General features: G+C 30.2%; 1 protein-coding gene across 1 annotated transcript; it reads left to right on the forward strand.

The window, feature by feature from the left end:
- The first annotated feature begins 4,223 nt into the window (after window positions 1–4,223).
- Window positions 4,224–9,871, forward strand: LOC108689724 (probable tubulin polyglutamylase TTLL2). The gene is made up of 9 exons (XM_018196631.1): window positions 4,224–4,361; window positions 6,922–7,047; window positions 7,425–7,528; window positions 7,763–7,895; window positions 7,964–8,240; window positions 8,344–8,546; window positions 8,620–8,883; window positions 9,100–9,383; window positions 9,611–9,871. Exons 1-9 carry the CDS (start codon window positions 4,284–4,286, stop codon window positions 9,729–9,731), a joined length of 1,590 nt encoding a protein of 529 aa, XP_018052120.1. The 5' UTR covers window positions 4,224–4,283; the 3' UTR covers window positions 9,732–9,871.
- The last annotated feature ends 214 nt before the right edge of the window (window positions 9,872–10,085 follow it).

The raw sequence follows: 10,085 nt of genomic DNA on the forward strand, positions 1-10,085 counted from the left end.
TTTCGATGGGAACAATTATAATAATTAAATTTCTAGATCTACTTTACTACAAATATTCTAAAATCAATGAAAGAAATCTTTTCCAGGATATGATGATGCGCGGAATAAAATATTGTTTATTTCTAGTTGTCGGCTCTATTTTACGAAATAAGAGACTCTAATGACAGATATTGTCATATTATTAAATTATTTCTAATATGTTACCGATTGTGCCATCTGCGTGAACTTCTGTTATTGCATAATTATTCTTTCTTTGTGAATGAGAAAAGGAAGAGAAAAAGAGTACATGTGCGAGAGACTTGAACAGAACTCGTTTATTTACGTGGAACGAGTATATAGTATAATTATATAGTATGTAAGTGTTTTAAGTTGCGTTGGGGATAATTCTGAAAAAAGGAAAGAAAGTATGGTGTGCAAAGAATTTGACTTTACCTGCATGATCGCGAATAATCTTCGATAACGAACGATCGATCGACTATCGTCGTTCGACAATCATACAACGACGCGGACCACGAAATTTCAACTTTTGTTTGGCTGACTATCAGCTGAGCATCGCACAAGCCTCTGTATGCGTGTTACGTGTTGCTTATGAAATAAAAGAAAATATTCACTCGAGAGTTTCAAATTTCTTATCCTCTCTGTTTTGCTGACATCAAGATATTTTGGAATTGATTATTAAATTATCACAAATTTACTTGTTAAAAAACAGAATTTAAAAAAATTTTTTTTAAATTTTTAATAATTTTATAGAAATCTGTTAACTCTTATTTTAAATACATTTAAATATATTTAAAATAAATTTTAAATATATATGATTATGTCTTTTTCTGTTTTTCTGTTTTATATTGATCGTATACATATTTATGTTTAATAAATTCTTCTACATTGTAAGACTCTGTTACTGAATATAAGGAGTAAAATTCAACGAGCAAAACTTAAGAATGTCAAAATTGAAACACATCCATTTATATTAAGCTTAATTCAAAAGATAATTTGATCATTTAAATTCATAGTATGCGTACATATACTTGCTATCTCTTCTGAGTTTATTTATTGAAACGCATGTAAAAAGCGTGTAAATCTCAAGATTCTTTTATAAAGTTAGTTGAAGCAAATTTTACGGGAGATTTGCGTGTACAAAGAGATATATAATAAAAATCCAGGAAGGCTATAAAACGTACAAATAATCGTCATTATTTACGAGTGTTATTTACAACTAGCATTTCAATAATTTAGTATTTTAATAACTGAGAGTATTGATTATGTCATGAAATAGATTGAGAAATGGCGAAGGACCGCGAGCTTATCACATCAATTATCTTCTACATTTATCGACGATTTCAAGAGAGATCGATGCATGAACGGAATAATAAGAATGATCAAACCAATTCAGATATTTCAATCAAAGTTGCTACTCTTTGTTTTATGGATTTATCATTAGTACGACCTCGCGGTATCTGTCTTCGAAAGACATTGATGGAAAATAATCTTCTGCTTCTTCAGAAGTTAAATATTTCAGAATATTTCATAAATAAAAATATTAGATATTAAAAATTTTCTAAAAGACTTTTATAAAAGATTAATTTTGGACAACTTTCTAAAAGGCTTTTATAAAAGATTAATTTTGGACAACAATACACTTCGATAAAAAAAATGTATCGACATAAAGCAAAAGAAAATAAAACAAGTTAGAAAAAAATCACTAAATTTTATATAAAAAAAGATATTTCACATTTCATATTTGCAAATATCGAGACTTTTATCCGAACTTTTGTTTGGAATATTTGATTTTTTAAATATAAAAATTCTTGCAATTTTATTGCTTCTTATTGTTGTATATTTTTGTAACTAAAATCCTTGTCTTTTTTCTTGTCTGCTTCGATTCTAAATATAATATCAAATACTCTAGTGCCTAACTACTCCTTTGCACGGATGATTGCGGCAAAAAAAGTATCCGATGAGGAATTTAATTTAACGCGAGACATTTGACATTTGACGTCGTTGCGACGTCAGTTACGTTCGTCCTTTCGAACTTTTGTCGATTTTCCTATACCTGAGATATACATAGTCCTCATCTTTAAGTACAACCACTTAATCCGCAACTGTGTTCTTCACACATCCATTGGTCGTCAGTGAGTCCTAATTGATCGTTAAACACAATCAATATAACGATATATCGTACATTATTCCGCAGTGAAAACTTTTTCACGAAATTTGGATAATCGAACGTCTTAATTAAACGTAATTATTGAAACTATATAATTTTTTCACGAACTCTAATTATTTCTGCATTTATCGTCGCGTGACATCTGAATGTTCTTTTATCTCAGAATCTTTGCAAATATCGATTATAATTATCCCTCATTAAAAATGCGTCGACCATTAAAAGAGTCTTTAAAAGCACGCGGAAATGTTAAAAGAAAAGTTCAATCTCGCGTTCGAACTGAAATAGTTGAACTGTCTTTAAAGCCTAAAATACTCGTCGCAGACAGGGTTGGATTAAGTATTTTATGGATCTCTCAGGTACTCTAAATTAATTATAAATATTAATAATTAAAATTGTATACATCTAATGTGAAAAACTTAAAGATATTTCCGAAATTTCTAAAATTCCCTTTAAAAATATTTTACTTTTTCAAACTATAATTTCATTACATCATTCTGATAATATTTTATTGATATTAATTAATATTTTACTATTATATTTACTTTGTTAAATTTTAGAAACAGGACTCAAAAGTCGAATACTTTTGTTAATTGTCGGAAAGTATTCAATTTAATATTACACTATATTATTTTGATTTCAATGTAATCCTATATTTTAATTTAAAAAGTCTAGAGCTTTATTAGTTGCCATCCCTGTACCTTGACGGGAAAGAACGACAGTGCTCGTCGCGTGCTTCTAATAACCTTCCATAAATTCGAATTATCTAAATTCTCTTGGATCCTTCCACAACGAGCTGTTTCTGACCGCCTATTACATATCTTACAACATTCTCATCTAGCGGCCTTGTCGTCCCTTGCGGCAATCGCGGTGGAAAGCGCATAAAAGCTGCAAGCGGCTCACAGGGGTAGCCTGCGCACCTGCGAGAATCAGCCGAAAGCGATTGCGTAGACCGGAACGTGGCCGCGTACCAGTGAGAACCGAGATTCCGCCTTGTCTACACTAACCATCTCAGCGAGAAACTTCGCGGGAAAAAAATAAGCTTCGATGTATCGAAACTACGAACGATTCTCGATTCACCAAGTTAAAATGGTAGCAGAATTGGCAACAAATTTATTTACATCTGCTATCTCTGTGTAAGTTCTTCATTAATGTTAACAAATAGAATTACAATTCATAGAAAATAGTGATATTAATCTTAAATATAACTTTTTATATCTTATATGATATAATTTATTAGTATTTAGATATACAATAAATGATTATGATTTTGATATGAGTATATTTATATATTATGTATGTGTAATGATTGATTTCTACAAATTCATAAATAATGTAATATAATATTAATTTTTGCAGATAACTCTCAGTATATAAGGATTGGAATTATTAACAAAATGTTTATCATCTAAAGGTAAGATTTCTCCTGTATATTACCTTCTATTTTGCTTATACTATAAGAGTTGAACGATAGACACAACACACGTGGTGTCGTTCACGATATATATTCGCTTTACATTTCAAAATATTCTTGACATTGAAGAATACTTGATACATCTATACAACACACAAGTCATGCTAGCATATTAATAGAAACACAACGCGTTATTAATTGATAATTAATATCGATAAAGTACTCCATGCTTAATTTTTTAATCCGTTATTTGCAATAATAAAAACAAATAAAAACACATCGATCTCTATTATAGAAATTTGTATTTTCAACAAAATTATTATATTTATTTAATTTTGTGTTATTTATTAAAAAGTTTGAGATAATATTTATTGAATTTTTTCGATAAAAATAGTTATAATCACAGATATTTGCATATTTTGTTTTATTACGAGCTTTGCAGTGAAGAAAATATGAAATTAAATTCTTTTATATTTTGATAAAAGAAAACAACAGTTTTAGTACTGTCTACATACGAGTGTTATTTCGAAACAATAAAAGTGATAGCGTAACTTATCAATGCGTTTACTAATACAAAATATTTAATTAATTTAATTCTTCTTTTTCTTAGATTACATATTATAACGAACTTCTTAAATGTAATGTAATATCGACGTAATTAAACCGGAAGTTCGTTGTATCTCAAAAAGAATACGATGCTTCGGCATGGCAGTAAAATGTATGGAAGGGCCTTTTGTGTTCAGACTAAATGACAACGGTACCGGACCGCATCTACTTGTACAGGTATAATTGATTTAGATGAAATTCTTACAGAAATTCTCTCAGAAACGATCGTCGATGAAGTTCTCAATAAAGCACAATTTAAATCATAGACTAATTATAATCCGATTGTAAATCTGCACGTCATTCATTCGGCGTACAAATGCCAAAACGCGGCTGTACGCGTTGCCGCGCGATGGATTGCGGATAATCGATACGATTCGACGCGAAAGGTCGTCGGCTTCGACAGATAATGTAATGTAATATATCGCGGTAAACGCGGAGATAGGCCCTCTCTAGCTTTAATTTTTTTATGTCCCTTAGAATTTATTATACGGCATGCTTACAAACTTAGCGCCCTTGAACCAAATACTTTTCAAGGTATGCGATACATACATGCATACCGCAACGCGCCTCTGCGTGCACTTGCCACTTTTAGACGCGATGATTAGATATAAGTGCGACATGCAATGGTAAAAAACAAAAATAGAAAACTAAAGAACTAACAATAAGTTGAACTTCGTGAAAATTTCCGGCGCGAGATTTGTGATCTCCGTATTATTTCATATTTTATAACTATTGGTTTGCTCTGTTATATACATTACAAAAAGTGATTAACAAGTATTAAGTCCAAACACTAAGTATAAGTTTAGTTATCTTACAATTGAATTTTAACAGTTGATTCTTTCATTTGGAATGTATCTTTTTATATTCAATAATTAAATCAATAATTATCGAGAAGATAAAGTCGAATTTATGTAAATAAAATCTTGCAATTTAATCTATTTAATACAATTAAATATTTTTAACCGCTAATAATGTACAATTCTTACAAAAATTTAATACCGGAAGAATCTACTACTTATTTTTTGAATATTAAAAACACTACTGTTCAAAATAAATAATTTTCAAAATTAAATTAGATTTCTGTAAGAGAAGTTATTATTTCCTCAATATTTTAATTTAAAAAATAAATCCTGAATCTTTTATTTGAAATTTACATTAAAAATCAAAATACATCCTGTGTAAATATTAAATTATTATTAAAAGAAGTGATAAGATTTAAAAAAAATATCAGACATTGTTCTTTAATTGATATTATTTCTTCTTGATATTTTCTTTTAAATATATGATAGAAGAAACATTAATAAATGTATTGATAATGTAGCGCAAAAGTTAACATGTTTTGCAATTAGTCAAAAGTAATAAAAATTCCACGTCAGTCGAAATAATTTTTTGCAAATGGATTCGCTGTCACATAATTAGACTTCGCATTTACTTTGAATTCGCGTAATTTATTAATTAAGACTCGTTCAAAAATTCGCATGTTATTATTTAAATAAAATCTAATTTTTTTCATCCAGTTCGTTTATTTATTAAATCATTTGTTTGTCTTTGATCATTAATGAAAAGTTAAAAGAGAGCAAAAAAATTGGATATTCGAGAAAAAAAGACTTAAAAAATGGAAGTTTGCCAATAATAATACGTAATTCGTGACTTATACGATAGTTTGCATAAATGTATGCTAAAATGAGTTACTTTGAAGCTACGAAAGCTCAATTGTGTTTCACACAACGTGCGATCGATTACTTCGTAAATTTATTTAGAAGTAATCTCTAATTATGCGCGTAATTAGAGGTTACTTTTAAATCACTGTAGAGTCGAAAATAATGATAAGCTATAAAATCTTTTAAGTTTATAAGTATATAAACCTTGTTTCTAAAAAATGTGAATTTTATGAGATGGTTCAAAAATAAATTTTTCAATTAAAGAGATATGTCGTGCATGCCGATTTAATTATAATCAGAGGCCTTGGTTCGTTTTGATATAAGCAGTCATTCCTAATGTTCTAATAACACGACAATAAATCAAGGGCGGTAGTCGCTATTTTCGTGCCTCACCCTCGAAAGTTTTGAAACTTCAGAATGCGTAGATATCTGGAATTAAGGAATGCACTTTCGGTTACCAAACTGAAAGTGGTTACACTCTATCAATTTGGTCAAATAGAGAAATCGATGCAACACATCTATGTACAGCGTGTGAATTAAATAGATATTGATTATGATATTTCGGTTATAACCCCTGGTATAAGCGCATATTTAGCAAGATTCTAAAATAAGTCGAGAATTTACTCTCTATGAATTTATTTGTGAGAATATTTATATATCTAGAAATCGATTGCATCGATAAAACTATTTTCATCCAACGTGTTCATTCTACGCGAGCAGCTTACTTTAAAATTACGCAATTTAATTTTAAATTGTTATAAATCTGTCAATATGTGAGATAAGAATATATAAATTAACATATCGATCGCTGTCTTTTCAAAATTGTGCTTTTGACATACTCACACAAGAATAATGATTGCGTTTTATCATGACGTTTAAAGCGTTTCACATTGTTGCAAATAATACAGAAAAGATTAGTTGCTTTTGTTGTTGTCGTCTGACAGCAGAAAAAAATGCTTGAGCACTCACGTATATTGAAATCTGAGACGGATTATATAAATAGTATATCTGGCCTTCGGAATAAATGTCGACGTAATATCCCATCCTTTCGCTATCGCGGATGTTTTCTTTTGTAGGTTTGCACGGAAAGGGGATGGCGCGAGTACGCCGGTGAAAATAATGTATTCAAAGATCGATGGAATTTATGGTGGCGATCCGGCGGTTTCCCCACATCACATTACAGGCCATTATTCCCTTGCCAGGTAATAACGCAATATCTAAGCTAAGTTTTGTGAAATCTCGAATTCTCTTCAAATCGTAAACAACGATCAAAGGAATCGTTGTTTCAATGTTTTCCTGAAAAATTCTAATTTTCCTTATTACATAAATTTGTATTTTTCAAATCATTGTGATTCTCCCAAGTTTATCTACGAAAGTTAACTTTGATTTATTAACATTTGTAATAATATTTGGCGCTTTATCCATTTTTAATAATTAATTTCGTATGTTTTAATTAATTAATTATATAATTTTTTTAATTTAAAATTAACTATTTATCTTACACATAATTTTTCTAATTATCTATTAGCTTAATTAAAAAAAATTACTCAAATAGTACATCGAATTATTTTTCGAACAGTTCGTCAATCGGATACCAAAGGGAAATTCCATCTGTCGAAAGGATAAGCTTATCCGTCACTTAAAGTGCATGAAAAAAGTCCATGGTGCGATATATGATTTCAGGTATACGAATAAACTTTTAATTGAGTTTGCCTGCGTTAGCATAAAGCTTTTCTTCTATAAAAATTATTATCTTCAATGAAATTGTTTCAAATATTTTTTCAATTAAAACGTATAAAGTTAAAATCGAGTTTTTCAAAAATTATTTTTCAATAAAATATAAATATACATATAATAATAAAAAATTGCAAGTTAAATGTAAGATTATCTCTGTTTGATATTTATTCATCATATTAGTCCCGTAGGATATAATCTGCCTTCTGAATATACGAAATTGGCTGAAGAGTGTAGTCGTTGCGAGAAAGATGATAAAATTTGGATTTGCAAACCGGTCGGCCAAAGTCAAGGAAGAGGAATCTTTTTATTTCGCGTGAGGCTTTTAAATGGAAATCAAAATATAAATCATATAAATTAAATAATAAATATATATTTTTTCAGAAATTAAGCGATCTATCGTATGACAATGCTGCGGTTGTACAAAGGTATATCGAGAATCCTTTGCTAATCGGAGGATACAAATTTGATCTTCGCTTATATGTATGCGTGCCATCGTATCGCCCATTAACGATTTACTTGTACAAGGAAGGTCTGGCTCGTTTTGCCACTGAAAAATTTTCCTTGGAGCGATTAGATGATCCCTTTCGACATCTCACAAATTTTTCTCTGAACAAACTGGGACCAGGTTACTCGGAAAAGAAAGAACGCATCGGTGCCGGTATTTTTATGTGTTAACTACCTTCTTTATTAATATTTTTATTCTGCACGCAAAAATTAAAAGAAGATTTAAAAATAATACACAAATTTTTTTTTATTTTTAGGATGCAAATGGACATTTAGACAACTGCGGAGATATTTCGAACAGTCAGGATATTTTGATTGGATTCTGTGGCAGAGAATTTCCTGTCTCGTAACTTTAACAATTCTAAGTCAAGCAGCAGGCATTCCTAAATCTTCGAATTGTTTCGAATTTTTTGGCTTCGATGTGCTGATTGACGAAAATTTAAAGCCGTGGCTCTTAGAGGTAAATAAAGTATAATAATTCGAAAGAACAAAATAAAATAATTGAATCAGATAAACAATTTAATGAATTCCAGGTGAACTTAAGTCCGGCTTTGAGTAACGACTGCGAAGTTGATTCAGAAGTGAAAAAACCTCTGTTGCATGATTTGTTTGATTTATTGGGTCTTCCAGTATGTAATACCGGACTTTCTCTGTTCACAATCTGGTCCTCCCCCGATCGCATCGAGGAGGATGAGGGCGAAGTGTCTTCCAAGTTCGGCCGTTCCGTGAAAAAGAGATCGAAACTCGGACGAGAAGCTGAAACTTTTCTAAATTTTTCCTCGGAGACCCAAGCCACGGTAATCGCGAGCGAATCTTTTGTCTCTTGTGCAATTGAAATTGCATAAATAATATTTTAAATTACGATAAAAAAAGAAAAAATTAATTCCAAGAAAAAAACTAAACATTTAAATAAAAATGATTAATACTAATATCGAGAAAGCTTAATGTGTATTATTTATTCAAAAAAGAAAAAATAACACATCTTGCTGGTAATTGCTGTTATTTTCTTTCAGTTGCGACAACCGGAAGTTTGTCCTACTACCTGGCCGCGTCATTACAACCAGCTGTTAATGGACAAATACATACATCGATATAAAGGAAATACGATCGAGAATCATGCGTCACCGCCGATTTGGGACAATGGCAGAGATTGGAGGACTTCCTGCGTAAGAGAAGGCGGATGGATTCGTATTTGTCCGTTTATTCGGACGGAACATATGGAGAATACGGAGTACACGAGACCATCACCCAGAATTGTTGAAAATGAAATCAAGAATATGGTCCTTTCTATACAAAAGTAATTTTTAATCTTCGATATCTAATTCTTCGCTATTTAATTTTTATGAGCTGTCTCAAAGCTATCGAAATCGAACTTATAATTTTTTTCGAAAAAGTTGGAATAAATGATAACTCCAAGTATCGAATAAAAAATTAACGCATTTAATTATGGCAATACAAAACTATTGAAGTATAAATATGAAAAATGTGTGCGACAATTTTATAATAAGTTTTTCTTTCAAATAGGTATTTAAAAGCTGCAAAGGAAGTGCAGCAAAGAAACGAAAAGCTCACGGACGAGCAGTGCAATGCTCTTTTGCGAAATGCGCTTGAATTAAATACAGAAATTTGGCTGCCAGAAAAGTAAAAACCTAGGAGTCTAGGTTTTTTGCTCACGATGTTCAAATAATTTATTTTACGCTTGTTCATATAGTGTTATTTTAAGAAATATTTCGTACGATGTTCAATGCACATTATAGTAAACGTGCATTTTTTCGTTCCATCATCGATCTTTACTGTACATCATATTCAATATATATTTAAAAAGTAATGTGATTATTCATCAAACAGTAGATTCGCATTGCTAATCACATTTAGCATTAAATGTAGCCATCTCATGCTCAATTTGCAAATAAAATTATTTTATTACTACTTTATTGTATTAATTCAATGATAATAATAACTGCAACATTATAATTGATTTTTCAGCTATATTTCATAA

Source organism: Atta colombica, unplaced genomic scaffold (genome assembly GCF_001594045.1).
Source record: "Atta colombica isolate Treedump-2 unplaced genomic scaffold, Acol1.0 scaffold275, whole genome shotgun sequence".
NCBI classification, from domain to species: Eukaryota; Metazoa; Arthropoda; class Insecta; order Hymenoptera; family Formicidae; genus Atta; species Atta colombica.

Excerpts from the sequence above, each read along its gene's own strand:
- LOC108689724 (XM_018196631.1), top strand. The coding sequence starts at position 4,284 with ATGGCAGTAAAATGTATGGAAGGGCCTTTTGTGTTCAGACTAAATGAC. Across the intron at positions 8,547-8,619 it reads TAAAGCCGTGGCTCTTAGAG|GTGAACTTAAGTCCGGCTTT; the intron begins GTAAATAAAGTA and ends AATGAATTCCAG. Across the intron at positions 9,384-9,610 it reads ATGGTCCTTTCTATACAAAA|GTATTTAAAAGCTGCAAAGG; the intron begins GTAATTTTTAAT and ends TCTTTCAAATAG.